Raw genomic sequence first — 27,835 nt, forward strand, 5'->3', positions numbered from 1 at the left:
GACAAGTGAGGTTGGAATAAGGTCCAAATTTGGTGTTCAGGGTGAGAGGTATCATATCTACAGCGTGCGACTTTAGCACTCTAAGCCCAAAGTTTGTCCTGAAGTAATAGGGGCGAAACATTGTCAGCAGAGTGTACGATGGTCGCGTAAACGCGTGGAGGGGAAGCAGCTTACTTGAAGATGAGGGTTGTTCATGTATCGAACACCCTTGATGTCAGCTTCGTCGACAAGCTTGTTGATTTGTTCGATTTCGTCTTGAGTGAGCTTGACGTTGGCAGCTTCGATGGATTCCTTGACTCGTTCAGCTCGCGTCTAGTGTCAAGTCGAGAGGGATTCAGTATCGACATGAGTGGTGTAAAGGTTGGAAAAGCTCACGGAACCGGGAAGCGGGATGAGGAGGTCGGATTGATGAAGAACCCAGGCGACTGATAGTTGCGATGAGGTGATGCCCTTCTTCTCAGCGATGTCTTGAAGGCTCTCGACGAGTTTGAGGTTGTGAGGCATGTTCTCGTCGCTGAATCGATCCCATCCCTTCCTCATGTCTCCGTCGTCAAAGTCCTTGTTGCTCTTGATTTGACCCGATAAGAAGCCGGCTCCTAAGGGTGAGTATCCAATGATGGCCTGGCGGAAGCAGTGTAAATTCTCAGCGAAAGTTTCTCAAGAAAGAAAAAACTTGAACTACTCACGATTCCGAACTCCTTGCAGGCTTCGAGAACCCCGTTCGATCGAATGTCGGGACAGAAAGGCGAGAATTCGACTTCGACGGCAGAAATGGGAGCGATGGCCGAAGCTCTCCTGATCGTGTCGGCGCTGCATTCGGAAAGACCGATGTACTTGAAGTGACCCTCCTCTCGAAGCTTGAGGAGATTCTTCATCGATTGTTCGATACCGGTATCCGTGTCGACTCGGGCCATCTCGTAAAGATCCATTTTCCTTCCTCCGAGAGCTTTGTTGATCGATTCGCAGTCCTTCCTCAAGAAGTCAAGGTCCGCGTTCGGACTCAGATTTGCCTCGAGTCCTCCTTTCTGAATAATTGGGACGAGAAAGGGTCAGCTGTGGAAGATCCTGACAGAGATTCCATCGAGACTTACGACGGAGAGGAAGAACGAATCTCGGTGTTCAGGGTGCTTCTCGACGAACCTGGCGATCCTTTCCAAGTTGGCGACCTTGTTGTCGGGATCGCTCGAGTAGAACGCTCCCGAGTTCCAGAAAGTCGAACCGAGCGAGAGTGCAGTTTGGAACGATTCGAATGCTTGTTCATCGGAGGTGGGTTTGGGTGTCCAGTCGTGACTGAGCAGGAACACGGGAAAGAGTGAGTGACCCTGACGCAGGAGAGAGGGAAACAGGAGGGAGGGAAACAGGAGGGAGCGAAGGGAGAAGGCTGGACTGACCGCATCCATCCGCTTCCCACGGCTCCAACTGTGCGATCGGCGAGATGACGAGTAGGGATAGACATGATATATTGAAATCTAAGCGGAGATGAGAGGGGAGAGTCAGCAAACGATGACGCGCAGTCCAATGTTGAACGAGAGAGCGGACTTCTCTCGCGCTACACCGTCCGGCGAATGCGGCTTACTGAGACGTGCTTAAGTTGAAGATGTTGAGGAGTGAAGAGGGAGACAGAGTGAAGGGAAGAGAACTCGGCTTGATCTGCTGAATCGGTTAAACTTTCGAAAAGTGGAGGCATTCAGCAGAAGATGGAGGTTTGCGATCGACTACTTTCTCCTGGTGGAGTACAGCTCGGTGGAGGATGGACAAGTTGCCGGACTTCCACGCACTCGCACGAAGCGAGCGATTCGGCGGACAGTTCAGAAGTCATTTCGCAAGAAAGCTCGGAGCCGATTTTCGCGAGAATTCTCAATCTAATCACTGTGTGCGCCGTGCCGTCTGCTCGAGGTCCTCTATCATTGAGATACCGCTAGGAAGTCACTACCTCTCTCTCGCGAGTCGCGGTCCCCAATCACGAAGAACAACGATTACACACCTCTTTTTGCTCGCGTATGAACCTTCTTGTACTTTTCTTCCGCGCGAAGCACCATAATCCAATTCTAGCGCGGCGACTACTGAGTCAGATTCGTCGAATCGAGAGAATATCCAGCGAACGGAGCTCACCATGACGGAGGAATCTTCGGCGGCTACGATTGGTTTTATCTCCTCGAAACCCATTTTCGCATAGAGACCCTTCCCGACTGCCGAAAAAGATCGAGCTGGCGTCAGTCCAATAGAGCTGCATCACCCCGTTATGAGCATACTCACATTCTGTCGCCCCGAGAACAACGTCAAATCCATCTTTTCGAGCTCGATCGATTCCCCATTGAGTGAGCACGCGACCGATACCTCCTCGCTGTGCTGTCGGACGCACCGCCAAAAGCCCGAGATCTGGGGACAGTACCGATGAAGCTAGTCGTCAGGGAACTAATCGGATGAACAGAGGCGAGAGATCTTACACCAATGTCTTTTTTCGTGTTCTCCCGCCGCTTCTTCAATCGCCCCGAGGAACTCTTTCGTTCGTTCTTCGTCGGCTCCTTCCGGTAAGATCCAACTAGCCCTAGTTTCAGATTCACCTCGATTCGCTTTATCTTCTGAAATTTTGTCCCATTTCGCGAAACCCAAAACTTGGTTCCCCCGAGTAGCGACAATTACCTCCTTCTTCTCGCTTGGTTTCGAAGTGTTTCCATCATCGTCAATCTCGTCGAACCAATTCTCGAGCCTTCGTTTGAAGCAACGATGTGAGGCTTGTCGAGTAACGTTCGCGAAATTGTATTTCCAGATCGTCGAGGGCTCGAAAGCGTCGTAGTAGATGTCGCACATAGCGGGGAAGTCAGACCGTCGGAAAGTTCGAAGCTCGAGAGGAGGTCTTCGCATTGGAAATAGCTGTGTTTCCAGGCTTTGGGTCAGCGATTTTCGTCAATGCCGACGATGGGAGAGCACGGAAGAACGGACAGTCATTTCGTTATTCGGTCCTCCAACGATCGGCTCTCCAAACATTTCGAAACCCCATTTACGATAAAGACCAACACCGACTGAACAAGCGAAGCGAGGAACGTCAGGTCAGATCCGAGCTTCGAGCTTGGGGAAGAAGTTCTGTACGTACCGTCGCTTGCCTCGAGTAACATCGCTACACCCGCTTTGTCGGCCTCGCGACATCCCCATTCCAAAAGCTTTGCCCCAGCACCGGTACGTTGAGTCGCTGGATCAATCGCGAGGAGGGAAAGACCTGACGGATTCGCACAAAACGCGTGAGTAAGCACGTTGAATCCCGGAATGAAGGATGCGATGGAGAATAAAGGCTGATAACTCACGATAATATGGTTCGTCGACTTTCGGTTCGACACGATCAAAGTAGCTTGCGGCGAGCTCGTAATTCGTTCCAACCGGGAAGCGTTCCTCCCACTGCTTTCGTTTCTCCTCGTCGCTCATCTCCGCTTCCTTCTTCTTCTTCTCTCTGTCTTGTCGTCTCTTGTCGTCGTTTTTGGGCAACTCCCAAAGCGCCAATCCTACCACTGATTCTTTCCCATCTTCACTTCGCACGACCGCTTTGTGCACTCTCGTTCCGTCTCCGTCCACGCTCTTGCTGAACATTGATGCCATTTTGTCGACGTGGTCATCCCGCTTGACTTCACCAAACATTGTTTGATGAATGATTGAAGGAGAGAAAGCGTCAAACTGGATCTCTGCTAGCTTGAGTCCATCCTCCGATGTAGCTGGAGCGATCGTAGCCATCGAGCGCCGTTATCGAAGTCGAAGCAGCAAAGGTGAAGAGGAGAAAGGTCCAGGTTCGGAATCTCCGGCCGATTCGGCCGTTTCACCTCGTGGTATCACTCCTTTCGACTCGACACTCACCTACGACCTACAGCAGTCTACTTTAAGCTCGCCCGTGATCTGATCGGCACTCGACTTGGCCCGAAGCGCTCTCCATTCTTCTTCATCTCCAAATTCCCGATATCCCACCACGTCAAGCGGGAACCAGCAGCACTCTACGCACGAAACGGAGTATCAGACCCTGCAGTCGACTGGATGGGTGCAAGGAACAAATCGACCATACAAGGCTGAGAATTGTGGACGGAAGAGGAACTCCTTCAAATTTGATCGGGACTCAACAGAGATCAGCAGCGGAAAGGGGTGCTAAGCGGTCAAGGCGGAGCTGTACTGACAGGTTACTCAGATGGCCTTCTGTCGCAGGCGGAGGATGGTTTCGAGCGCTCAGTCTTGACTCTTCGCTCAAACCTAGAAAGGCTCAAGGTTCTCTCTCGGCTCAGATGCTTTGGACTGACGATCATGAGCACCTTATTCCTTCCAAGAGGCCCACCGCCGAGATCGCGACGTTGTTGTTCCGTGTTTATCACATTTTGGTTTCGACTGATTTCGCAGGAATCTCGCCGAAAAAGTTTCTGATTGTTTTGTGTCTTCGCTGCTCTGTTCCGTCTCGACCTCACTACTCCTCAAATCATCGCTCACCGACAAATAACGACCTAGACGAAGAAGCCACCATGTTGTCTCCAGTTCCCCTCGTACTTTCCCTCGTCGCTTCCTCCCTTTTCTTCGCGACAGTTCAAGCTCTTCCCACGTCCGAAGCACCTACCTGCGCCATCAAGTGCTTCCAGAAGAAGGTCGAAGAAGGAGAGTACCTAGCTCCTGGTGCAGAAGGGTTACATGGGTTGTGCTCGCGCCCGAATTGGGTGAAAGCTTACAACAATTGCCTCGACGATAACGTGAGTTTCTCTCTCGCTTCTCGCTTGAATTATGAGCGCTGACGAGGACAAAGACGAACAGTGTAAACCGGAGTACGTCGAATCGGCGTATCTATTCGGTGTCAACGTCTGCACCGGTAAAATCACGACTTCAGGTCAGTCAAGCCCCCTCGGCTCTCTCGGATCAAATTAGTGCTAACCCTCTCGCCCGTTCAGCTGCTCACGGCGATACTTCGTCCGCTCGCAAACTCTCGAAATGCACCGAGAAAGACTGTCCCTCCTCGACCTCTTCCGCTTCCTCGACCGCTTCTCTCACCGGCTCTGATCACCCCGCCACTTGCACCTGCACCGAAACTTCGCATGCGCCTGGTGCGACTCAAGCGTGAGTCACTTTCGATGCGTTTCTTTAATCGACACCAGCTGACTTCGCCCCGTTTCAGCTACGTCGGCGTCGCAGCTAACGTCACTTCGAGCATGACTCAAAGTACGGCGTCAGCGTCTATTCAGAGCCAAGCCGCTCCGACTGCTGTGAGTCATTTCTGTTCTCACTTCCCAAGTCCGAATCTCAGACTCGCTCCTTTTACGAATAGACCTCGGGCGCTTCGACTCTCTCCATCGGGTTCGCCGCTAGTGCGTTCGCAGTTCTCGCCGCCTCCTTGTCCTAGACCACTGTGCCTTCGCTCCTACCTCCCCATTCCCTCTCGTTGCCTCCTTTTCGTTTTTCACCTTACTTCGTTTGATGCTCTTCTTTTCGCTGCAATAGCGCACAATTCTCTAAAGCTCGTGATACGAGAGACGTACAATGCGAGAGGCCGCTGCTAGAGAAGCCCTGGTTGACGCAGGTGCACAACGCCGAAGCTTCCGTTTCTCGATTGACCCGACGAGGTTCTTGTCAAACTTTGTTTCAGGACATTGGGTAATTCGTTACGAGCGGACGTCAAGGATGCAGAAGTACAGACAGAATGAAAGACATGAACGCCCGGGGGAATAGAAGCGAGTTGGGAATGAATCGACAAGCGAAGAAAAGTTGAAACGACGATCGAAAGGCAGAGTACGGGTGCGGTTGTCGAGGGGCTGTTAAGCTTCCTAGAAGCCGTAGGACTCGAGACGCTCACCGCAGGTCCCGAATAGGCGATCCTATTGACGAAAATGGGCGAAAAAGAGTCAGCATTCGTTTTTCGCGGTTTCGACGACGACGATGAAGCGAAAAAGAGACAAACCCAGATTCGGCTTTGCTTCCCATAATTAAGGCCCCCCTTGCCAAAGCGATGATGAAGGTCCTAAAGAGGTCGGAGCAGAGTTAACGAGGAACGAAAGGCGAAGGAAAGAAAAACCAGGAAACTTACGTGATCTTCAACAGCCAAGTCCATCTTGAGTGGTTTCAAGGCCCAGCCAATGACTGGGTGAGGGAAGTAGGCTCGAATGCCGGAGTGACCGAGCATCTCGACGTAGATTGTGTAACACATCGTCAAATAAAGTTCGGAGAACGACATGGGAACGATCAAAGACGCAGCGGCGGGAATGAGGAAGACTTCGAGCAGTTCTTGCTTCTCTTCAGCGAGAACTAGCGGAGAGAATCGAAGTCAGCGACGTCGATATAGGAAGACGACTGAAGACGTACTCGAAAGAATAGGAGTCGGGTGTTTCGTCGTGTGGTGAGCAGAGTGGATAGCCCAGAGGAAGTCAACCTCGTGAGTCAATCGGTGGTAGCAGTACTATCGGAATGGAGAAGAGCATGATTAGCACGAAACAAAAAAAGGTCGCCGAAGGAGGAAGAAGAAGACTGACGAAGAAGTAGTCGAGCGTAATCTCCCATGCCGCAAGCTTGAGTGGGTAGTACATGCTGAAAGTACCGAGAGGATGCTCTTGCTTGTTGTAGTGAAGACCGAAAGCAATTGCGGTGCGGACGAACATGTAGACTGTTTTTTTCGCGAGTCAGCTACGAATCGGCAAACGGCAAGACGACGAGGGAGAACTCACCGGTGATACCCATCGCGAGATGAGAGACGGATTTATCGGGTGTTCGGTCACGACCGATTTGTTTCTCGTCGAAAGTACCGTAGTGAACGCACAAGTCTAAACAGCGGACGTCAGTTTGAGGAGTTTACAAACGATAGTAATTGCTACGCACTATTGAGATGCTTGACGGTCTGAAGGGCGAAGTAGACGAATGCTACCCAGTAAAAGGGGTAGGCTAGCGCGAGAGGCCATTTGAAGCCTGACGAGGAAACTCTTTCGTCAGTTTTGCAGTAATCGAGGCAAAGACGACAGGGAAAACGTACGAGGGGCGAGCAAGTAGAAGGCCTGTTGAATCACGATAGGAGGAAGAGCGCGACCGAGAATAAAGACGTGTTCCTTCCAGACGGGGTGAACTGGAACTGGACCTCGATCGAGCTTTTCGTCTTTGAGCTCGTGCAGCGAGGCGGGGCAGGTAGCGAGGTCGCAGAGGTACTCGGCCCAGGACATTTCGGACTTCTTCTTGAGATACTGCAAGGCGAGGCGCGTCAGCTTCCATGCTCGCGACGTCGCGAAGGAGAGAGAGAAAACGTAGAAAACGTACGAAGGAGGATTTCGGTCGTCGGTCGACCAACTGGCGCGTTGTTCTCATTGTTGAGCCAGGAGGCTTCCCATCAGGATCGGCGGCGTACGAAATGGGGGTTTCGAGGGAAGAAGAAGAAGATTCGGAGGTGAGTGAGCCAGTCGAAGGTCGTCGCTGAATCGGAACATGCTTCCCAGAGATTGGTCGAGTCGCCGAGTCGATTACTGAGAAAGTATACATGATGTTTTGCTGTCGAAAGAATGGGTAAAGAGGGTGAGAAAGAGAGATCGAGTTGAAAGAAGAGATTTTGAACCAACCGGCGACTCGAAACAATTTGACTTCGCCGGGCTGACACGTCAGATCACGTCGCCTCTGTGTTTAGCTTGAACTTGCCTTTTCAGTCCATGGCACTTCCAGTATGTCCTCGGACTTCAGCGAAACTTTCGGACTCTAACAGCAATTCGGGGCCGATCATCCTCCTTATAATTACTCCGCCTTCTCCTTTCTTCTACTACCACGCGACCAGCACCTCCAGCACCACCATCAGACGTTATCGACGAAGTCTCAAGCCGAGAAACGACCTATAGCTCGAAAAGACCTACGACATCGTCATCTCCTTCGACTTGTGCTTGACACCGGCAGTCGGAACCTGAGCAGGACTCACCAGGAATACAGGGCATCGTCCAAGGTAAGCTCAGGATAGCTTCTCCGAGCAAAAAAGGCGGATGGTCGAGATGAGAGAGGGCAAGAGGGTTTCATCTCGCAATCGAAATGCTGACAGCTTGACTCGCGGATCCTACCGTGTACCCGTACAGGAAGCTATTTGAACCTTTCATCGACGCCGGTACGAGCCAACTATGCCTGGAATCGAGACTGGGTTCGTGTCATTTCCACATCGTCTCCCTTGATGTTGAACCTCTATCCTGATGCTTGCTCTCCTTCAGATGGGCCGATCCGGTACCAGACGAGCCGACAGGGACTGAAGAGCGAACAGGTGCGTTCGTTTATTGAGCGCTTTTCGAACGGGTCGATTCTCACAATTTTTCCCTTCAGATTCACCTTCGGAACATGCTCAGAAACTCGCCCGAGCTAAGCGGATACGACAAGCTGTACGTATTCTCTCCGTCCTGCTTTCCATCTCACCGTGCGCGTCTGACATTCTCTGCCATTCGTTTTTAGTTCCCTCCAACTCGTCCTTTCGTAACGATCTGTGTCTCGACCACGCGCGAAGGCTGTTCGAACCGCAACACTTGCCGGAACGTTCACTTTGTACGAGCCTTGAGACCTCACACCGACACTTCGCTGGGAGATTGCTCCTATCTGAACACTTGTCATCGAATGGACTCGTGTCGATACGTTCATTGGGTACTCGAGGATCCCGGGAAGCTGTCTAACGAAGAACGGGAACGGAGAAAGGTAGAAGAAGCTCAGAACGCGACGCTGCGCCAAACTCAAGAACGAGTGAGTTTTCTCCAAACAAAGTCGAACCGCTCTTGACGAATTTGCGAGAATGTCAGGCTCTCCCACCCCAATGGGTCAACGCGGATCTTCGAACTCTCGACGTATCAGTACTCGGCAAATACGACGTCGTCGTCGCGGATCCTCCTTGGGCGATTCATCAAGAGGTGAGTTCTTTCGTGAGGCATCGCATGATCAGTTCTGACACGTTCTCCTTCTTCAGCTACCATATGGTACTTTGACAGACGCAGAAATGATGGAAATGCCGGTCGGAAGCATGCAAGACGAAGGAGGTCTACTGTTCTTGTGGGTGACCGGTCGAGCGATGGAGCTAGGACGAGAATGTTTGGCCGCTTGGGGGCAAGTTTCTCCTACTTCCCTCTACTTATCTTGAGAGACGACTAATCGAGGCCCTCGTCGTGCTTTAGGTATGAACGAATCGACGAATTGGTATGGATCAAGATGAATCAGCTTCAAGGATTGATACGAACGGGTGAGTCCGACACGACGAGATCGGTGTTTGCCGAGGGATGCTTACGCTTCGTTGTCGGCTTCAGGTCGAACGGGTCATTGGTTGAATCATTCGAAAGAGGTGAGCTCGGTGATTGTTCTCGCCTCGTTCCCGGCTGATTGAACCTTTCCCTCGAATTCAAACAGCATTGTCTCGTCGCAGTTCGTCGACCAGATCCTTCTCGACCCGTCCGAATCCCTTCCTGGTTCAACAAAGGACTCGATACTCAAGTACTCCTCGCTGAAGTTCGACAAACTTCTCGCAAACCTGACGAACTGTACGAAATGATCGAGCGAGTCTTGGGAGGAAAAGGGAAAGGGCGGAAAGTCGAGCTATTCGGTAGGCGGCATAACTTGAGGGACGGTTGGTGGACGCTCGGAAATCAGCTAGGAGAACGAGACCAGGTCTTCGAGTCGGATGTTGTCGAGAGATTCGCTCAAAAGTGAGTCTGTTCTTTCAATCTGCTCGAACACGAGCGCTAATTGCTATCTCTTCTCGCACAGGCATCCTGAACGCGGCGTTCAGCTTAGCGATCCGACGACTCTCGCTCCGGTAGCGTAGCCTGATTCACTTCTTGCAACTATAGACACTTTCGAAATTTCTAGCACTTCGAGTCACTTCTAGTTCTTGCCTCCCTCAATCGACCAAGTATCCCGGTACCATTCGAGTTCAGCTTCCATTGCCCGCTTCTTGGCATCCCAGCTTCGGAAACCGTGCCCCTCTCCAGGAAAGATGATGATGTCGCATTTGCCTGCTTTCGGGTTTGATCGAATCTTTTCGAGCATTAGTACCGCCTGAGACTCCGGGACGATCTTGTCCTCCGAACCCTGAAGGAGCAGGAGGGGTGCCGTGATCTGTGCAGCTTTGTTCAGAGGCGAACGTTCTAGAAATTGAAGGCGATTCACAAATTAGTTCCTTTCGAGAGTAGAGAAGAGAGGGGAAGGGAAACTCACCTGAGTAGTTCTGCGGCACTTCTTGAGGAGTTCCACCTAGGAGATTGAAGAGATATTGCGATTCAAACTATCGAGCCCGGAGAACGAAATTAGCTTTGGCTCGAATTCGAGGACAAAGAGCGAGCCGAGACACACCTTGTGAGTATCTTCTGCTAGGGCCTTGAGATCCGATACTCCGTAGTAAGAACAGCCGGCAGTGAAAACTTTCGAATCGCAAAGCGACGCCAAAACTGTATAACCTCCCGCACTTCCACCCGTGATCGCGACCCGTTTCTCGTCGATCTTCTTCTCGTCTCTCAAATATTCGACGCAAGAGATTGTGTCTTGAACGTCGATGACTCCCCAAGTTCCGACTAATCTCCTTCGGTATTCGGAACCATGACCAGTTGAACCTCCGTAATTGACGGCGCAGAAGGCGAATCCACGAGACGTCCACCACTGAGTCGTCCAAGAGAGACTCGGGCCCGACGCCGAGGTAGGTCCTCCGTGAATGTACGTGACGAGAGGAGGTAGTTCTCCATCTTCCCCTTGAGCGTAATCTTTCGAAGTCGGAGGGTAGAAGATCGCATGACCGGTGGATCCATCTCGAGTAGGGAAGCTGATTCGTTTTCCAATCGAAATGTAAGCGGGATCGACTTTGGCGGGCGACGAGATCTTGAGCGTTTCCTCCTTGACTTCACCGTTTGCCGATGACGATGAGGGGAGAGTAAGGACCGAGACGACAGCGGGTGACTCGGCAGGTCCGGCGATGACAGCGACTTGATTGGGAGAGATGACTTGTAGAGCCGAGATCGAAACGAAGCGAGTCTGGAGGAGAGTTGATGAACCGTCTTCGATGTTGACAATGCGAAGTTTACCTCCCGAGGCAGTCGAGATCCATTGCTTGTCCGAGAGGGCGGCATGATTCGAGTTTCCGAAAGTCCAATCGGGAGGAGTAACGTCCTCCTCCATGAGCTCGCTCAAGAGAGGCTCGATTCCGTCAGATTCGACACGGTACTTGTAGAGTTGCTGCCAATTGCTTCGGTCGTCCGAGAAGACGAGCATCTCCTTCTCTCCTCGAGGTGTGATCGCCCATTTCGGTTGACTGACTGCTTCTTTCGCTCCAGGTTGGCCGGCAACTTTGACGGGTTTGCCTTGAACGGGGTTCTCGAGGTCGAGTTTTCCATTCGAAAGGTTCGTTTTGACGACGTAGACTTCTGAACCGTCCCAGGGCATGTCGGGATGAATCCAGGTGTGAAACGAGATGAATTCGCCAGAGGGAGAGAATCGAGGAGAAGCGTAAAAGTCGTTTCCGGATGCGACGGTCGACATTGAGGGAGTACCGTCTGCACTTTTGGAGATGAGAACGACTTTGTTGACGACTTCGGCGGGGTCCGGTTTCGTGTGATCTTCGAGAACGGCGAGGACTAGGGAAGGATCGGAAGGGTGGGATTGAAAATCGGCGAAACGAAGAACATCGCTCTCTGCCAGAGTCAATCGACGATCAGCACAAATCCCACGTGTGAGAGAGAGATGCACGTACTAGGAGTGATCTGTTCGGGTTCTCCCCAGCTTCCACCATTGCGAGACACACGATAAGCTCCGCCCTTGAAATCGGAAAATACGATGCTCTCTCCGTCGCTTCCGAACGTCCAACTTCCTCCTCCATACTCGTGCACTCTCGATCTCGCATTCCATTTCTGATCAGGGAGAACTTCCTCCGCCTTGCTGCCTCCTCCGATTTGTTGAACGACGATTGCTGAACGTCCTTTCTCCGCCGGTCTCGATTCGTTCCATCCGACGAACTATTCGTAGACACTTCAAGATCAGTTCCAGTCTATCGTCGGAGCTTCGAGAGGCTCACCTTTCCACCTGGGGAGATTTGGGCTTCCGATAACCCGACGGTCGCAGTCAAGCAGAGATCTGGAGTGATTGGTGAGGGCCAAGTTCCGAATGGTTTGCTGCTTGTGGACATTGCGCGATAGGTGAAGCGAGATAAGAGTGAAGAGATTGAAGAACGAAGCACCATGCGGTCGAGCCGAGCGGGGAGATGCTTCGCAATCTGCGAGAGAAAGCTCACTCGTTAGGGGACCACAAGTCAGATGCAACGAGAGGAAGAAATTCAATCGAAATCTTTGGACCCTGAATGACGCGACACTCGTTGCTTTTCTTACCACGCCTCCTTATATGTCAAATTCCCTTCCGTAACGTTCAGTCTCACTTTCTAGGAAGAAGCAAGCGGAAGGAGCCGATGCGAGGCGGCGAGCAAAGACCATCTCAGCACCCTATAGTCGGACCTCTCTCTCTATCGTTCTCTTCGGGGATATGAAAGGTTCAAGTGGTTCGACTGGGTCGGTAGGTTTCGTACATTCTATCATATCGTCGGGAATGAGGTTGAGGGATGAGTTATGAGGGATGCAGTAGCAGTTCGTAAATTGGCGTATTCGATCGACTGAAAAGGTTAACCATTGCAGACTTCTATTCACGCGTTGGATGGTATGCTTTCGAGAGGAACCGGCCTACGAAACAACTTTTGGACTCAAAGAGTTTCGTTTTTGGTCACGTCAAGCTCAACCTTTTCTCTCCCGCCCTTCCGCCCGCCTCTACGGTCAGTCTGTACGCGCGTCTACGAGAAAGATGGGATTGTCCAACTCTACGCGTCGTTCGTCGGCAAAGCTTGAAACGTCCCTTTGTTCGAATTTCCCTTTCTTCTTTGCTCCTTTTCATCGCTCCGGAACAAGATGAAACGACCTCCCCTTCCCCCTGATTCACCTTGTTGCACTACTATTTACTTGAGCACGAGAGAAACATGGCTGTCGAGTAAGTCGATTTTTGCTCTTTCGCAACCTGAAACAAGCTGATTCTTTCTCTCGGTAGACCTCTACATTACGACCTCACGATCAAAACTAGCTTTCCTGCTGGCTACTCCGGTGTCGTCGAAATCACGTTGAACGTCCTCGAACCGACTTCTTCCATCGAAATCAATACCTCGAATCCTCTCGTTCTACTCGGTGGAGCCGTTGTCAGCAATGAGAAACGCATCGCCATCACCGAGTCTAGCTACGCTGAGGAGGAAGGATTGACGACGTTGAAACTGGCGGAAGAGATTCAGACTGGTGAAGCGATTCTCGTTTTGCGGTGGGAAGCAGCGTTCGAGAAGGACAAGATGATCGGTACGGGATCTCATCCTCACTCAGCAGTACTTCAGACAATCTCATGCGTCGGTGATTGTAGGTTACTATCGAGTCGCGGTCGATGGGCAAGAAGAATCCTCGGACGACTTTTTCGCCGTCACTCAGTTCCAACCCATCTCGGCTCGAAAAGCTTTTGTGAGTTCGCTTGATCACTCTGAACAATATCTAGACGCTGATAACTCGTCTTACGACAGCCCTGCTTCGATCATCCAGCGAAGAAAGCGACTTTCTCGATTTCTCTCCTTTCGCCTGCCGGTTACCATTCGCTCTCCAACATGCCTGAATCTTCACGTGAAGAAGCCTCGAATGGTGTCTTCAAGGCGACCAAGAACGTTACGGCTGACTTCCTCGAGGGAAAGGAGGGCAAACTTGCCGAGTCAAAGCTCGTTCGAGATTGCGAAACGAAAGAGTGGGAACGGGTCGAGTTCAAACCTACTCCCAAGATGTCGACATACCTTGTTGCTTGGGCTGTCGGTCGCTTCGAGTGAGTTCCGATCCTTTCCTCCCGCGGTCGATGACTGATGAATCTTTGCAATCTTCTTAGATCGATTGAATCTTCCTACACCTCTCCCATCACGAACGAAGTCATTCCCCTCCGTATCTTCGGCCTCAAATCTCAACAGCACATCTCGAAAGGTCAAGGTCAACTCGCACTCGATACTCTCGCCGCCTCTCTGCCTCTATACGAAAAGTTCTTCGGCATCCCTTACGAACTCGGCAAACATGATCTCCTCGTGGTCGATTCGTTCGACGCTGGCGCAATGGAGAATTGGGGTTTGACTACTTTGAGGAAGGACAACATTCTTTGGGATGCGAAAAGCTCGGGTTCGACGGCACAACGTCAAGTTGTCGAAACGGTTGCTCACGAAGCCGCGTAAGTTCTCGTCATTTCGTTTGCAACAATTCGTCTCGCTGACGTTCGTGTACACTCAGTCATCAATTCTTCGGCAATCTCGTCACTTTGACGTGGTGGGACGAGTGAGTTACTCCCTCCTCGCAATCATCTCATTCTTTCGAGACTGACCCCTCCCGCCCTCGCTAGACTTTGGCTCAACGAAAGTTTCGCTACTCTCGTTCGTTCCCTTCATCGAGGTCGTTCTCAGACGAAGCTTGACTCACTTCATCTCGCTCTTCCACAGGTTGGGGAGATTCTCGTCGTCGACAAACTCTACCCGGAATGGGACGCTCACTCGACTTTCCTCAAATTCCACCGTTCTCCCGCACTTCAACTCGATTCTCTCCAAAGTTCTCATCCGATCAAGATGTCTTGCGAGAAAGAATCGGAAGTCTCGCAAAGCTTCGACGTCATCTGCTACCAGAAGGGATGTGCGGTGCTCAAGATGTTGATCAGTATCATCGGCGAGGGGAAGTTCTTGTCTGGAACGTAAGTCGAGGTTCTACTGGTTCCTATTCGAGTCCCTGACTGACGATTTTCGAGTGTAGTGCCGACTACCTCAAAGCGCACACGTACGGTAACGCTACTGCGAAGGATCTATGGGAGTCGCTGTCGAAGAAGAGCGGGATTGACGTCGAGTCTCTTCTCGATTCCTGGATCAACAAGGTTTGTTCTCCTTGCGAGAAGACATGAAGTCGACGCGAGCTGATACAGACCCTTACTGTCGTGACAGGTCGGATTCCCAGTTGTTACTATCGAAGATAACGGAGACGAGCTCAAATTGCGGCAAAATCGTTTCCTCTCGTCTGGAGACGTCAACGTCAGTTCACCTGTTTTTCTCAGGTTTGAACGCAGAGCTGACTAGCAAGATCAATCCCGCTCAGCCTGAAGACGATGCGACCCTCTGGACGATTCCTCTCACGATTGCCTCAGTTGGATCAAGCGCAAAACCTCAAACGATCATGCTGTCGACTCGCGAACTCTCGATCAAGAGACCCGAGGGTACCTATCTCGTCAACGTCGGAACGGTTGGAACGTGTCAGTCGCTGTTCCTTTCTCCTCTCTCAGTCTCGATGCGATCTCTAACTCGTATTCCCGTTCAGATCGTGTCGCCTACCCTCCTACCCATCTCGCAAGACTCGCCGATGAAGCCAACAAGCCTGGTTCGAAACTTTCCCTCTGCGATCGGTAAGTAGTCGTTCAGTCTTACTTCTCCTCGAGCTAGACTGATCCGAATTGCGATGACCACCTCAGCATCGGTCTCGTACAAGATGTCGTTACACTATCAGAAGCCGGCTATCTCTCGACGACCGCTGCGTTCGACCTCTTCCTTCGACTCGACAAAGATCGCGAGTTCCTCGTTTACACGGAAATCGCCGACGGTTTCCGCAAGATCCTCGACGTTTGGTGGGAACAACCTCAGGAAGTTCTCGAAAGTCTCCGTTCTTTCGCTCGTTCGCTCTTCGGTCCTCTCGTCGAGGAGCTCGGATTCGAACACGGTGAGGAAGATGACTCGACAAAGAAACGATTCCGAACTCTCGTCATTGCGGCTTCAGCTGCTGCCGAACTACCTTCGTCAGTTTTGACCGTCCTCGCTCGAGATGTCGGTACTTCAAGCTGACTCGGGAATTCGATTCTCAGAACGCTCGAATGGATTCGATCGAGTTTCGCAGGAATGCTCACTGGCAACATGTCCCCGTCAGCTGCCGACGCTGCACTCACGATCGTCTCCGAGGCAGTTTGGCACGGTACAGAACGAGAATACCAAATCAGTCATCAAATTTACTCGAATGCCCCGACACCTCAACACAAATTGGCAGCGATCGCGGGGCTTTGTGGAGCCAAGGACGCTCAGCTACTACAACGGACGGCAATGATGTTGACGACTGGACAAGTCGCTCAAGAAGATATGGCGAAATTCCTCTACGTAAGAAGCTACCGCTCCTCTTTCTCTTGCTCGATGCGAGACTGATCTTATACCTTGATCGACCTTGCGCAGTGTCTCGCACATAATCCTCGTTCTCGTCGACTCGTATGGGAGTTCTTCAAGCAAGCTTGGCCTGGACTGGAACAGCAATTCAAAGGTTCGATGTTGCTGGGTAAAATCGCTGCCGCTAGTTTCGAGTCGTGAGTTCGCTTCCAACTCCTTACCCATCGGAAATTCGTTCGCTGACAATCAAGTTAATGCTCGAACAGGTTATCGACCGAAGCGGACGCCGATATGGTCGAAGCTTTCTTCGCCGACAAAGAGACGGGAGATTTCCAGCAACCGCTTGAACAGGGTCTCGAATCTGTACGATCGAGATCGATGTGGCTCGCGAGGGAAACTCAGAAGGTTCAGACTTGGTTGGAGGAGAAAGGGTTTTCGTCCCGTGGCGAGAAAGGAGAAGATGGTGTAGCTCAATAGATTCGAATCTTGGCTTCTTGTTCATAATACATCGCCTTGGTTCTGTGCCTTCACTTCTCTCATTCGAGTCCATTGCGAGACTGAGAGAACGACTTCACGAGATCTTGAATACTTGCAAAGAATCTTTCCCTTCTTCCGCGTCCATTCCGTCTCCTTCTGCGTCTTCGATCTCCGTCTCATCGTCACTCGACTCTTCGCTGTCACTCCTGTCGCTAGTCGATCGATCTCGCCGGCGTCGTTTTGACCTGAGCGGAAACTTCCGAGTCCCCGAACAAGTGATGATTTGCTGCGTGCTCGGGAACAGTGGATGGAAGAAGCACGCTCCGACCGGATCTAGCGTCCGTCAACGTCAGTCGCGTCAGATTTGAGTGAGTCGGGAAGGGAAGCAACTCACGAGACGAGATTGAGTGGGTTCGGGTAGGGGCACGAGGAGTCGAAGTATCGGAGTAAGCGAGGAATGAAGTGTCGAAGAACGATAGCGAGCCATTCTGAGTATCGAAACGAACTATCAGCTGAGAAGAATCGCGAAGGAAAAGCTGAAGGAGCGAGAGGAAGGGAAACGAACTTGATCTCCGGTCATTAGCCAATTCCCGCTTGAATCAATATCGAAACCTGCTTCTCAATCACGTCAGTATGTAATTGCGATTCAAAGGAAGTCGTGAGCTCGCCTAGACGTTGATTCGTTCTCCCTCTCCGCTCGAGTTTAATCGGTTCGAGCGCGAAGTTCCGCAAATCGAAGACTTCTAGGTAACTCGACTGTCTGGATGCGGCGAACAGTAGATGTGGTATTGTCGGATGGAAGAGAACCTGCGTGAAAGCATATATTTAAATTCAGTGAGCATTCAATCGAAGCGGGAAAGTAGCCATCGAGCAAGCTCACCTTGATGATTCCGCCCCGTTGCGTCGACGGTAGCAGACCGACGAGAGGGGACGGAGAGCATGCGTCGTAGAGACCTATCGTGCCGGTAAACGATCCCGCTCCGACTAGGCCTTGCGAAGGGGAGAAATCGAGCGTCGAGATCAAACCTGAAACAAGGGCGCGCTTGATCAGCAACAGTAATGTCAAGAGGCATGATGCGGCTTCCTTACTGGAAGAAGAAAAGACGCACCTTTTTGACCGGTTCTAGACGACCTATTCGGGGTCGTTTTCAGACGAAACCCTTCTTCTCCAGGTCGAGAGACGTCAAAGATCTCGATGGCATTCTCGAAGCCGCAGTAGAGACTGACAGGAAATGCACAATTCAGCATTGGAAGAACGCTAAGAAAGCACAGTAACTGACCTTGTACCATCGGGGGAGAATCTCATACTTGTCGGAGCGACGAATCTTTCCGTGTGATCGATGATGGGATAGCTCGCTCGTATCTGTAAGTCCGGACGATGTTGTTAGAGGCCCGTCACGAGGCTCTGAAGCAAGTCGAGCTTACCCGCCTGTCGTTCCCGTCTAAAAGGTGCACTGGATGATCCTTCACTCCGAGAGCGAACGCGAACATTGAAGGGTCGGTGCTTGATGCGCCCGGGTACCAGTCATAGGAGAGAAGAGAATCGGATGGTTCGTGTTTCCATCGAGGTGAGAGCGTCGAGATCGAGGGAGAAGGCGAGCTCGATGAGTTTGATCCGATTTCAGGTCTGTATTCTGAAAAAACCTCTTCAACCCTGCTCACGGGATCAGGCTAAATAAATTGGAGCTCACAGCGGTATCAGGGAGAGTGAACGATCATCCGCAGAGGCGAGAACACGGGATCCATCGGGGCAACTGTTTTGCGAACGAGCGGTCGTGAGTCGGATCCGCTCCATTGCGATCGGCTCACGGTGTGAAGAGTCAGAGGATATGATCTTACATTCTGGCGTCACGGAAGAATGCTCCAGAGTCCTTGAGAGAGCTGTTCGGAGCCGAAGAGGAGGCGATGCAAGAAAGCTCGAAGTTCCTTGCGAGAAGCGCGTCGCTGCCTTGTATCTCCATCTACCGAGTAACTGATACCGTACCGGCGTTGATAGGGACGAGTGAGGTAAACATTCGGGATGAAGGAGATCTCGGAAAAAACGAGCGACAACTCTCTTCCTCTTCTTCACTCTACAACTCGATCTACCAGAATGAGTGAAGCACCTACGACCACTGCTCCCGCTGGAGATCTCTCTGCGGTTCAAGAAGCTGTCAACACTCAAGGTGAGTAACCCTTTTCGATCAACTTTCATTTCCAACAAAAGCCGTTCCAATGGTCTCCTCGCCTCTCGTGCAGTTTCGAGACTGTTGTAGAAAGTTGTTTGAATGGTATCTGGATGGATTGAACGGGCGTCCCACCTTACCAGAGTCGCGACTGACCCCGTTCGATTGTTTTCCCTTCTCCCTTTAGTTGAATTCTACCTCTCATCGTCCAACCTCCCCTTCGACAAGTTCCTCTTCAACCTCTGGGCTCGATCTTTCCAAGACCCCGCCGCCGTCATCGCTTCTACCCCTCCTCCCGAAGGTTCGGCGGTTCACCCTCACTCGAAGAACAAGCTCAACTCTTTCCACCTCGGATGGCTCCCTCTCGAAAAGATCGCCTCGTTCAAGCGTATGCAAACCTACAGTCAAGCTCCTCCTCAAGGACTCGGTTCGGTAGATGCGATCGCCGAAGCGGTCAAGGAACGTTCGAAAGCGGTCGAAGTTCGCAAGTTTGGAAATGAATCGGATGCAGGGTACGGATGGTACGTTAGGAGGACTTCAGAGTTGAAGAAACCTGAAGATGCGTTACAACGTAGCGTTTACGCGAAAGGTTTCCCGGCGACGGAGAAGGATGGAGAGACGGACGAGGAGAAGCAATCGATCAAGGATAACGAGCAAGCTCTTCAGAAGAAGCTAGAAGAATGGGCTCGTGGGCTTGGAGTTGGAAAAGTGCTCTCGCTGAGGATGAGGCGTGAGGATAAGCCCGGACAAGAAGGAAAGGCTCCTCTCAAAGGGCGTGGAAAGTTCAAGGTGAGCTTCATTCCTTCAGCTTGTGCGAGTCTAGTCCAATACTGACTCTGTATGATGCTTCGTCAGGGTTCCATCTTTGTCGAATTCGAAGACAAGAGCAGCGTCGACAAATTCCTCGCTCTTGACCCCAAACCTACTTTCGAAGGTGCTCCTCTCGAGACCAAGTCCAAGTGAGTCGGTCCATTGTACGAGCTGATCAATATGAAGGCTCACACATCGTTTCGTCGTGCGCAGAGCCGTCTACGTCGAAGAGAAGCGTCAACTTTACGCTCCCGACTCGAAACCCATTGAGTCCAACTCGAACTCGATCCCCAAAAACCCTTACGCGAACAGCAGGGGCGCTGGAAAGCCTTTCAGTGCGTGGGCTGAACGTCTCATTAGCGAAGATGGTTTCCCTTCGGTCCCTTCTGCCGCTTCGGCTCGTGACGCGAAGAACAAAGAGTCCGACGACAAGAAGAAGAAGCGCAAGGCCGAAGACGACTCGACCCCTCAAGAACGAGATATCCAATACGATGGAGTTCGTTACAAGGCTCGTAAATCGAACGGAAACGTAGAAATCGTCGATGAGGACAAAATCGGACAAGGAGAAGGAGGATGGAAGATGGGTAAACTTCTTCGATTCACGATCGTCTCGAAGGAAAGTGGGAAACCTGAAGCTGGGGAACGATTCAACTATGGAGATTTCAAACGTCGTCTCGAGCCCATTTCGAAACCCGCTTTCGTTGGACTTCAAGAGAACCGACAAGTCGCTGGACTCCCTTCGAACGATGGAAAAGATACCGAGATGAAGTCTGAATTCCCTACGAAACTCAAGGCTCCCCCTATGGTCGTCGCTTCGTCTGAAGTCAAGAAGGAAGAAGGAGGAGGAAAAGTTGAACTCAAGGACGGTGAACAAGAGTACCCTGCGAAAGGTCAAGCTAGCTTCAAGGATGTTGTCACGGATGAGCAATTCGAGAAATTGAAGAAGGAAGTGAGCGAAGTTAACGGTCGCAAGGTTGAATGGGTTCGCGCTCCTGGTCAGTCACATTCACCTTTTCTCTGGTTTTCTCTTCGTTGACTGACTCTTCACTTTTCGTTCACTTTCAGAATCTGATGAACGCTCTCACCAAATCTCTCGCGCTCGTTTCCACGCCGAACAAGCTTTCTCTGACGAACGGGGAGGTAACAGGGGAGGACGCGGCGGACGAGGTGGTCGAGGCGGACGTGGAGGCAGGGGTGGACGAGGTGATAACAAGAGGCAACGCAGGGATTAGACGATGGAACGGAAAAGACGCGATTTTACAATTTTGTCATGATTTTCTCGATTTACTCTCGTTCGCTTCTCTCGTTTGAGCCGGGTTGCGCTCTTGTATGAAGTTTGCACTCTCGTTTGTAGCAGTCCAACAGAAGAGGATGGGGAGTTCGAGAGTTGAAAGATCAAGCGCTCTTGTTTGCACTCGAGCTCTGTCACTCTGCGATCTCCGCTCCCAACAACACACCACGCTTCAGCTGCTCAGAACTACATCTCACGGTGTCAAGAATCCTACCTAGCTCGCCCGAATGAATGGATGAAAGGAGAAGGGAAATCAGTGATCACGCGACGGGCGGGAGCGAGGAGGACTTGTCGGAAGACGAACGAACGGACGTGTATGCGATGGAGCAGAAGGCTGTCACTCGTAAGCGGCACATCATGCTCGCATGCGCGTGTTTGCTCGGACTCGGATCGCAAGTTCATCTTCCCCTCTTCTCATCCGATCAATTCTCGAGCTGACAGTAGATACGTCAACCGGATAGTCACTTCGGAGCATACCTGCTCGGCCCGCTGAAGGGGAGCCTCAAGACGAGCGAAAATGGATTCGCTTCTTTGATCGCTTCGTTCGAACTGCTCAACACGGTAACTCCTCTAGTTTGCGGCTTCCTAGTTCCGAGGTAGGCCCATCTCCCCGTCTATCTATAGCGAAGAAGGTCTCAGACTAAACTGACGCAAGCTTCAACTCAGATTCGGAGCTGCGAACGTTGGTCTCGTTGCGACTGGATGCGTTCTCATAGGACAATTCGTGGTCTTTCTCTCGCAGGGTGATGATATGAACATGTTCGGAACTGCAAGTCCGCTTCCCTCATTCCGAAGAAAGCACACGCAGAGTGACTAACCTAGAAATTCAAAAACGTCTAGATTTGCGGCCTTTTACTCTTCGGTGGCGGCATCTCTCCCGTGAGCGTCGTGCAGGAGACGATCATACTCTCGAACAATACCTCGGGCTCTAGCTCCGTTGGTCGTAGCGTTGCGCTCGGCCTCGTTCTCGGGAAAACGTCGAGGTTAGTCACCCGCTCTCTCCTCTTTTATGTGTACTTTCGAGCCGCTGACCGAGCTGCATCTTTGCTAGCTTCTTAGCTGGTGCTTCTTCCGACTGGCTCCATTCATTCTCGCCCAGAATGCCATTCGCTGCTGCGACATGCTTTGCCGGAGTTTCATTCGCCGCTTCGATCGTCTACGCACGAACGGAACGCTCGCTTCGAACCCTACCTAGCTCGATCTCAGCACCTCATGCCGCGCACAAATCTCGGGCGATCGATCTCGCTTCGTATACCAATTTCGGAGACCCGTTTTGGCTTTACATCGCGATTTGTTTCCTCGCGGGCTCCTGGTACACGACTATTCACCTGTCCACGAATCTCCTACAAGCTGTTTACGATATCGGACAACGATCTGCGAGTGAAGCAGCATCGATCTTGTTATTGTCTCCAACTTTCGTTCGTTACTCTTTTCGCTCAACTTGTTTCTTGCGTAACTAAGTCGAGATTCGTGTTGCGGGCAGCTCTATCCCTTGGTCGGGTGGTTACTCGACAAGCAACCTGATCTCATGGCCGCTCTGTACATGAGCGCGCCAATCGGGCTAGCATCGTCGCTGTCAGGCCTCATCTTCGTGAGTTGATATCGTTTTCTCGCACGATTGGCTTCGAACTGAACCATTCGAATCCTAGTTCTCAGCAGTTGTTCCATACCAAATCGTTTTGGGAGGTGCAGCGTTGACTTGCGGCATCGGACCTCTTCTCTCCGTTCTCGTTGTGCCCAGAATCGTCAATGCCGAGTGAGTTCTTTCGCTCTAGCTTCTCTCTGACGCTCGAACTGATGACCTTATGTGTGACTAGTCGCGCTCCGGCCGCTCTCGCCTTGCACAAGAGCCTCGAAATGAGCGGAGGAATCATCTTTCAAACGATTTCCGGTTTCCTACTCTCCGCTTCGACGACAACTTCAACATCAAGCGACACCGACGGTACAGCACGTCACGAAGATCCTGATTCGACTCTATTCTTCCTCTTGGTAGCTGCGCTCGTTCAGCTGGGATTCGTGAGCGGGTTTTGGGGTTTAATGCGAAGGAGGGGACTCGATCCGCCTTCGAGCGTCAACTCCGACGACAAGCAGCTTCGTGGAAGATCGAGGGAAGTCAACGTTCGGCTGAGGGTATCGACCGAACGGCTAAGAAGAACAAGCTCAAGCGAAGAAACGGAATACGGCTTGCTGAGGGAAACGAGTCGAGATCGACGGGACACAGAGGAGGAAGAGGTAAGGCCGTCGGAGGACGAATCTGACAGCGGGGAAGAAGGATCACTTGTAGACGAGCTCAGTATTGAAGAGAGGGCGAGAGGGAAGAAATGCCTCGTCGCCGCGTGTTCCGCTATCGCTTCTTCCTGGCTTGCATTTGTATTGAACCTCTTACTGTAAGCCATATCATGGTATCTTATCTTTATTCGTGTCTCTCCGCTGTGTGAGGGAGCAGGAGTACACCCGACAAGAAGAGTTGCAAAATGAAGAGAGAACGACAAGCAAGACAAGATGCGATAATGCGAAGATCCAAAGAGAGCGCGGGAAACTACCGAACAACAAGCAAAAAAAAGATAGATAGAGGGTATACGAAAGATAGGAAGAGAGGAAAGGGCGTCGAGCTAACTACATGATGCAGCATGCTTTCGAAGACGAAGGTGAGACGCCGTCCAGCGGGTCTACGTAGATCCATCGTTCTCCACTGACTTTGCCATCGATGTCGATGAACTGTACGAGCGGGCAAGATATCAGTCGCTGTCGCTGAGCTCAAGACGAGAAGAAAGGGGAAAAAGAGCTTACAGCAGCACCGGAGGGATCCCGATAGTAGTAAGGACGGTTCGGTGAGTGAAAGACACCGTTGTTCTCTTTCTGTTGACGTCGAAATTCGCTTAGCAACTCGAACGAGAAGATTTCGACGAGATAAGGGATACTTACAAGTTGAGCTCTGGTCGGTTGTCGCACGTACGTCGCAGAGCCAGGACCCGAGTATGGGACCTTTTCGTAGCGAGAGCCCATAGGCACTGCCGGCGACGATAGAGAGGCCGGGGACGATTGAAGGAAAGAGTCAGAAAGGGAAGAGGCGGCGAAGGGAGCGAGATGAAGAGATCCAGGAGAGAACGAAGGATCGAAAGTCGACACCATAGGAGTATGACCGGGTCCAGTAGGAGACATCGGGATAGCGGTGACAGTTGCCATAATCGGTCGAAGGGAACTCAGGTGAATCGAGAGCTGAGGAAGAAAGCGATGGAAGAAGTGAAAGAGTTGCGAAATGAAGTGCGCGTTCGGTTTTAACGAAAACAAACAACAAGGGGAGGAGGCGCCGTCGTCGAAGGAAGAAAGGAAGCGAGAGGGGAAGAGGCTTCCTACCGCTCAGCCTCCCACACGAACAAACAAACAATCGAAGTTTCGAAAAAAGATCAGTCGAATTCTCTCTTGGCAGAGAACAAACGAAACTTCTCCGGAAGAAAGGGAAGCCGGTAACGCCACGTTGCGATCAGACCTCGACGCTCGGTACCGCTACCGGCCTGCGGAAAACGACAATTTCGAACAAAGGGAGACCGAAATTCGAGTCGTCGAATTTCGAGTTGCGCAAAGTTTCGACGCCGGAAAGTCGCTAGCTCGCTAGCTGTCTTTAAACGTCGGATCTGTCAAGGGTACGACGAAGCAACAGCGCACTAGCGAAGGGAAGTTGAGATTCATGAGAAGGCGCGAGCGAGGCGGTCCCAAAATTCCCTTTGTTCTGAGTCGTTCGCATCGAATCCATCTCTCCTCCTCCGCTCGCTCGCGAGCACCGAAAGCGGGACGCCAGCGTGTAAGTCGCCGCATGCTGTTATCTATAGCCGCGCTGGGTAGACGAGAGGGTAGAAAAAGCCTAGCAGAAACGTTGATTCGTCCAAGCTTCACGATCTCGTTCTATCCTTTCCTTCCGAATCCCTGTGAGCCACAAGCCGACGAGAGTCTATGTCAGTGACTGAGAACGGGGGACGGGGCGAGATAGCGACTTCGCAAGTGGAACGAGATGGCGAAGATAAAGTGAGAGAAACTGACCTTGAAAGTCAAACCGGAATCAGAGTCGGAATCGCTGTCGTCGATCATGATTGTTTGTGGTGCAGCTTTACGAGTAGTACGTTTCGAAGCTGCTGGAGCCGCCTTCCTTCTCGAGGCTACCGAAGAAGCCTTGCTGCCTCGACCACTACCTCCTCCAAATCCGTCATCATCATCATCGTCCTCATCGTCGTCGAGATCCATTACGTCCGCCTTGAGGGTGTTCGAACTGGCCGCCTCGGACTCTTCCTCGTCGTCGGAATCCAAAACGACTTGTTTCGCCTTTCCTTTCCCTTTCGCAGCTGCTGAAGATTTCTTCGCTGGCGCTTTCGGCTTCGGAGCGGGTTTCGCTTTGCTGGTAGTAGTCGCCTTCTTCTTGCCTTTGCTACCACCAATCGCGAGCTCGGCGAACAATTCGTCGTCTTCATCTTCCGATTCCTCGTGCTGAGCTTGAGAAAAGGATCGACCACCCTTCTTGTCGACGTAACCTGTAGTAGTAGCGACAGCATCGATGAGTCAAATGAGCCGAATGTGAAAGCATAAGGCAGCAGATACTAACCTTCACCGAGTCCGAAATCGACGGCATCTGGAATCGCAAGGTCGATTTGAGGTCGATCAGCTAGGGGAAGACGCGGCTCCTTCGAGTTCTTGGGCTAGAGAAGAGACGATGCACGGTCAGTCACACATAGCTTTGTCAGGTCGAGTCGGAGAAAAGCTCACTCTGAAACGTTTAAAGTTCGCTCTTCCCGCCCATTTCTCCGGTAATTCGATATCGTTCCTCCTCGGTGCTCTCTCCTTCTGTTCGAACTCCAACTCTCGAACGTTGAACATAGCTTGAGTGACGGTCCTCCATTTCGTCGGGTCCATCTCGTCTTCGCCTTCGTCCTCGGCGTGTTCTTGATCTTCTCGAATCAATCGATCTCGTTCAACATCCGAGTCGTCCTCGTTCCACCCGATCTTCTTCTTCTCCCTCGCCGGCATCGATTTTAATACCGGTCTGACGATTTTGAGCGCGTTGAAATCTTCGTTGAAAGCTTGATCGGCTTCGGCACCTTTTCGTTTCGAGACCTTCATCTGCAAGAGTTTCGCCTGAGCTTTCTCTGCTGCTTCCTTCTCCGCCTTCTTGAGCGCTGTCGTTTCCTTCTTGTTCTTCGGAGGAGCCGTCTGTGTCGAAACGACGACTTTCTTCGCTCGTTTCGTCGGTGGTGGTGAAGCGGCCGCTCCTTCTTCGTCGCTCGCACTTCGAGACCTCTTGTCGGCTTCGGCGACTTGTTGTTCCTTCTTCTTCTTGTTCGCTCTTTCCTCAACTTCACGACTTTGACTCCTCTCCCTCTTCTCTCGTTCTTTCCCTTTCCCTTTCCCTTTTGAACTTCCTACCTCTGCTCCTGTTGCTGCTGCTGCTCCACCTCGAGCTTGTGTTTGAGTCTGTTCCCTCGCCATCTCCCTCTCGTCCTCCTCCATCAACCTCTTCAACCTCTCCTCTCGCGGTACCGATTCCCTCACCATCTCTTGATGACGATTATCACTTCCTCCTTGAGTAGCTCCACCTTGATCGAGTGAACGTTGAGGCGAATCGAAATCGTAGAAGAGGGGAGGAGCAGCAGCGGTTGCGTTCTTCGCTCGTCGTTTGAGTAAAGTAGGTTTCGAGGAAGAAGGAGCGGGTCCTTGTGCAGAAGGTGGTGCAGCCTGCTCATACCATCGTCAGCCGGAGAGTAGACGTCTAGCATGGCGAGGGAAAAGGGAAAGACTCACGAAAGACGAGGGAGCAGATTCCAAATCCATCGAAGCTGAACCAGATCTCGAACCCTCAGCTTCAACCGATTGACCACGTCGAGTAGTCATTCGAGAACTCGATGAAGAAGCTCCTCGTCGATCTTGATCGTCGTTGTCGTCGTTGAGCATCGTTCCGAACATGTCTTCTGGGTTTTTCGTTTTCGCTCGACGAGTCAACTAGCACAGCGCAGGAGAGGCCCAGTCAGCCTGCCACAGCAGATAGTGGGATATAGATAGTGGCACGTACTCTCTTGGGTGCTTGAGTTGCAGTAGGTTCCGCCTCAGTCGTTTCATCCCTCTCCTGAGTCGCTTGAGTTCTCACTCCCAATAGACCCGAAGCAGATCCTGATGCCCCACCACCTCCCGATCCCGAGGCAGAAGCAGAAGGGTTCGGATACTCCGACTCAGGATGAGTAGCGCCAACTCCACCAGTCGGGAAGGGGGGAGTTTGATCGAACGTCGAAGGGGCAGCAGTCGGAGTTGGTCCTGAAATCGTCGCGAGAAACCGCTTTGTTAGTGCCCGAACGTGAGAAGATAGAAGGAGCGGAAACTCACGAGCTTGTGATTGACTTTGACTCTCGTCGTCCATCGTCGCATCGTCGGGATCTCGTTCGAACAAACTCGAAGGATCGGATTCATAAACTGCTCGAACTAGATCCGTCGTTCCCTGAATGATCTTCTTCAATTTCAACCTTGGGGTCGCCACGAAACGACGTATCAGTATGGACCGCAAAGTCGAAACCGTCGGAATCGGGGAGAACTCACTCATTCCTAACTTCGATCAATCTCTGTTTAACCTCTTTCTCCATTCCTTGCATATCCGCAACGAGTACGATTCTACTTTCCTCGATCTTTCTGCTCTTCGCGAACTGTTGAATTTCTTTAATGATCTCGTCGGTTTCGGGGAGAGGTCGACGGAGTAAAGCGTCGCAGATTTGGTAGGCTCCTGAACCGAGATGAATCAAGTGCGAATCGGAGGTGGTCTATCATACAGGTCGTGTTTGGTTCAGTATCATCATCGAGGTGAGGAACGAGAGAGAGAGAGAGAGAGAGAGAGAGAGAGAGAGAGAGAGAGAGAGAGAGAGAGAGAGAGAGAGAGAGAGAGAGAGCAAAGATCGCTGACAAAAAACACAA

General features: G+C 51.7%; 11 protein-coding genes across 11 annotated transcripts; 5 read left to right on the forward strand and 6 right to left on the reverse strand.

Annotated features, from left to right (window-relative positions):
* Positions 1 to 80: 80 nt before the first annotated feature.
* Positions 81 to 3,723, reverse strand: JCM6883_005528 (uncharacterized protein; the record flags this gene model as incomplete). Its single annotated transcript, XM_076632466.1, has 13 exons — positions 81 to 98; positions 175 to 312; positions 376 to 621; positions 687 to 1,025; positions 1,092 to 1,290; positions 1,392 to 1,469; positions 2,017 to 2,048; positions 2,113 to 2,189; positions 2,257 to 2,379; positions 2,448 to 2,874; positions 2,944 to 3,023; positions 3,095 to 3,217; positions 3,303 to 3,723. The coding sequence occupies 13 exons, from the start codon at positions 3,721 to 3,723 to the stop codon at positions 81 to 83; spliced, it is 2,301 nt and encodes a 766-aa protein (XP_076487618.1).
* A 767-nt stretch (positions 3,724 to 4,490) lies between these two features.
* JCM6883_005529 (uncharacterized protein) lies at positions 4,491 to 5,356 on the forward strand (the record flags this gene model as incomplete). Its single annotated transcript, XM_076632467.1, has 5 exons — positions 4,491 to 4,712; positions 4,774 to 4,846; positions 4,908 to 5,073; positions 5,132 to 5,219; positions 5,282 to 5,356. The coding sequence occupies 5 exons, from the start codon at positions 4,491 to 4,493 to the stop codon at positions 5,354 to 5,356; spliced, it is 624 nt and encodes a 207-aa protein (XP_076487619.1).
* A 421-nt stretch (positions 5,357 to 5,777) lies between these two features.
* Positions 5,778 to 7,470, reverse strand: JCM6883_005530 (sterol desaturase family protein; the record flags this gene model as incomplete). Its single annotated transcript, XM_076632468.1, has 9 exons — positions 5,778 to 5,828; positions 5,912 to 5,971; positions 6,038 to 6,255; positions 6,313 to 6,406; positions 6,480 to 6,610; positions 6,672 to 6,767; positions 6,823 to 6,909; positions 6,974 to 7,178; positions 7,252 to 7,470. 9 exons carry the CDS (start codon positions 7,468 to 7,470, stop codon positions 5,778 to 5,780), a joined length of 1,161 nt encoding a protein of 386 aa, XP_076487620.1.
* A 617-nt stretch (positions 7,471 to 8,087) lies between these two features.
* Positions 8,088 to 9,760, forward strand: IME4 (mRNA (N6-adenosine)-methyltransferase; the record flags this gene model as incomplete). Its single annotated transcript, XM_076632469.1, has 10 exons — positions 8,088 to 8,107; positions 8,175 to 8,224; positions 8,284 to 8,339; positions 8,410 to 8,691; positions 8,748 to 8,855; positions 8,912 to 9,048; positions 9,117 to 9,181; positions 9,246 to 9,280; positions 9,346 to 9,641; positions 9,703 to 9,760. The coding sequence occupies 10 exons, from the start codon at positions 8,088 to 8,090 to the stop codon at positions 9,758 to 9,760; spliced, it is 1,107 nt and encodes a 368-aa protein (XP_076487621.1).
* A 59-nt stretch (positions 9,761 to 9,819) lies between these two features.
* On the reverse strand, positions 9,820 to 12,106 carry JCM6883_005532 (alpha/beta hydrolase family protein; the record flags this gene model as incomplete). Its single annotated transcript, XM_076632470.1, has 5 exons — positions 9,820 to 10,082; positions 10,153 to 10,219; positions 10,288 to 11,615; positions 11,675 to 11,936; positions 11,996 to 12,106. The coding sequence occupies 5 exons, from the start codon at positions 12,104 to 12,106 to the stop codon at positions 9,820 to 9,822; spliced, it is 2,031 nt and encodes a 676-aa protein (XP_076487622.1).
* Positions 12,107 to 12,940: 834 nt separating this feature from the next.
* On the forward strand, positions 12,941 to 16,627 carry JCM6883_005533 (M1 family metallopeptidase; the record flags this gene model as incomplete). Its single annotated transcript, XM_076632471.1, has 16 exons — positions 12,941 to 12,951; positions 13,009 to 13,304; positions 13,366 to 13,460; positions 13,520 to 13,809; positions 13,870 to 14,199; positions 14,259 to 14,303; positions 14,368 to 14,398; positions 14,465 to 14,709; positions 14,769 to 14,886; positions 14,954 to 15,040; positions 15,105 to 15,258; positions 15,324 to 15,408; positions 15,475 to 15,795; positions 15,862 to 16,147; positions 16,220 to 16,347; positions 16,417 to 16,627. 16 exons carry the CDS (start codon positions 12,941 to 12,943, stop codon positions 16,625 to 16,627), a joined length of 2,733 nt encoding a protein of 910 aa, XP_076487623.1.
* Positions 16,628 to 16,721: 94 nt separating this feature from the next.
* JCM6883_005534 (uncharacterized protein) lies at positions 16,722 to 18,588 on the reverse strand (the record flags this gene model as incomplete). Its single annotated transcript, XM_076632472.1, has 10 exons — positions 16,722 to 16,960; positions 17,022 to 17,115; positions 17,193 to 17,239; positions 17,296 to 17,434; positions 17,508 to 17,653; positions 17,737 to 17,849; positions 17,908 to 17,990; positions 18,053 to 18,254; positions 18,319 to 18,381; positions 18,467 to 18,588. The coding sequence occupies 10 exons, from the start codon at positions 18,586 to 18,588 to the stop codon at positions 16,722 to 16,724; spliced, it is 1,248 nt and encodes a 415-aa protein (XP_076487624.1).
* A 131-nt stretch (positions 18,589 to 18,719) lies between these two features.
* Positions 18,720 to 20,834, forward strand: LHP1 (tRNA maturation protein LHP1; the record flags this gene model as incomplete). Its single annotated transcript, XM_076632473.1, has 5 exons — positions 18,720 to 18,792; positions 18,980 to 19,581; positions 19,648 to 19,751; positions 19,816 to 20,597; positions 20,668 to 20,834. The coding sequence occupies 5 exons, from the start codon at positions 18,720 to 18,722 to the stop codon at positions 20,832 to 20,834; spliced, it is 1,728 nt and encodes a 575-aa protein (XP_076487625.1).
* Positions 20,835 to 21,124: 290 nt separating this feature from the next.
* Positions 21,125 to 23,284, forward strand: JCM6883_005536 (uncharacterized protein; the record flags this gene model as incomplete). The annotated part of the gene is made up of 9 exons (XM_076632474.1): positions 21,125 to 21,285; positions 21,355 to 21,489; positions 21,560 to 21,652; positions 21,734 to 21,772; positions 21,826 to 21,876; positions 21,945 to 22,311; positions 22,377 to 22,484; positions 22,543 to 22,649; positions 22,711 to 23,284. 9 exons carry the CDS (start codon positions 21,125 to 21,127, stop codon positions 23,282 to 23,284), a joined length of 1,635 nt encoding a protein of 544 aa, XP_076487626.1.
* A 225-nt stretch (positions 23,285 to 23,509) lies between these two features.
* On the reverse strand, positions 23,510 to 24,079 carry JCM6883_005537 (uncharacterized protein; the record flags this gene model as incomplete). Its single annotated transcript, XM_076632475.1, has 3 exons — positions 23,510 to 23,611; positions 23,684 to 23,752; positions 23,819 to 24,079. 3 exons carry the CDS (start codon positions 24,077 to 24,079, stop codon positions 23,510 to 23,512), a joined length of 432 nt encoding a protein of 143 aa, XP_076487627.1.
* A 717-nt stretch (positions 24,080 to 24,796) lies between these two features.
* JCM6883_005538 (uncharacterized protein) lies at positions 24,797 to 27,684 on the reverse strand (the record flags this gene model as incomplete). The annotated part of the gene is made up of 8 exons (XM_076632476.1): positions 24,797 to 24,817; positions 24,932 to 25,416; positions 25,488 to 25,581; positions 25,649 to 26,614; positions 26,681 to 26,878; positions 26,949 to 27,187; positions 27,257 to 27,393; positions 27,467 to 27,684. Coding segments are annotated over 8 exons (2,358 nt in total), but the record flags the coding sequence as incomplete, so codon positions are not given.
* Between the last annotated feature and the right edge of the window lie 151 nt (positions 27,685 to 27,835).

Source organism: Sporobolomyces salmoneus, assembly GCF_050403485.1.
Source record: "Sporobolomyces salmoneus JCM6883 DNA, S_salmoneus_JCM6883_v1_ctg26, whole genome shotgun sequence".
Lineage (NCBI taxonomy): Eukaryota > Fungi > Basidiomycota > Microbotryomycetes > Sporidiobolales > Sporidiobolaceae > Sporobolomyces > Sporobolomyces salmoneus.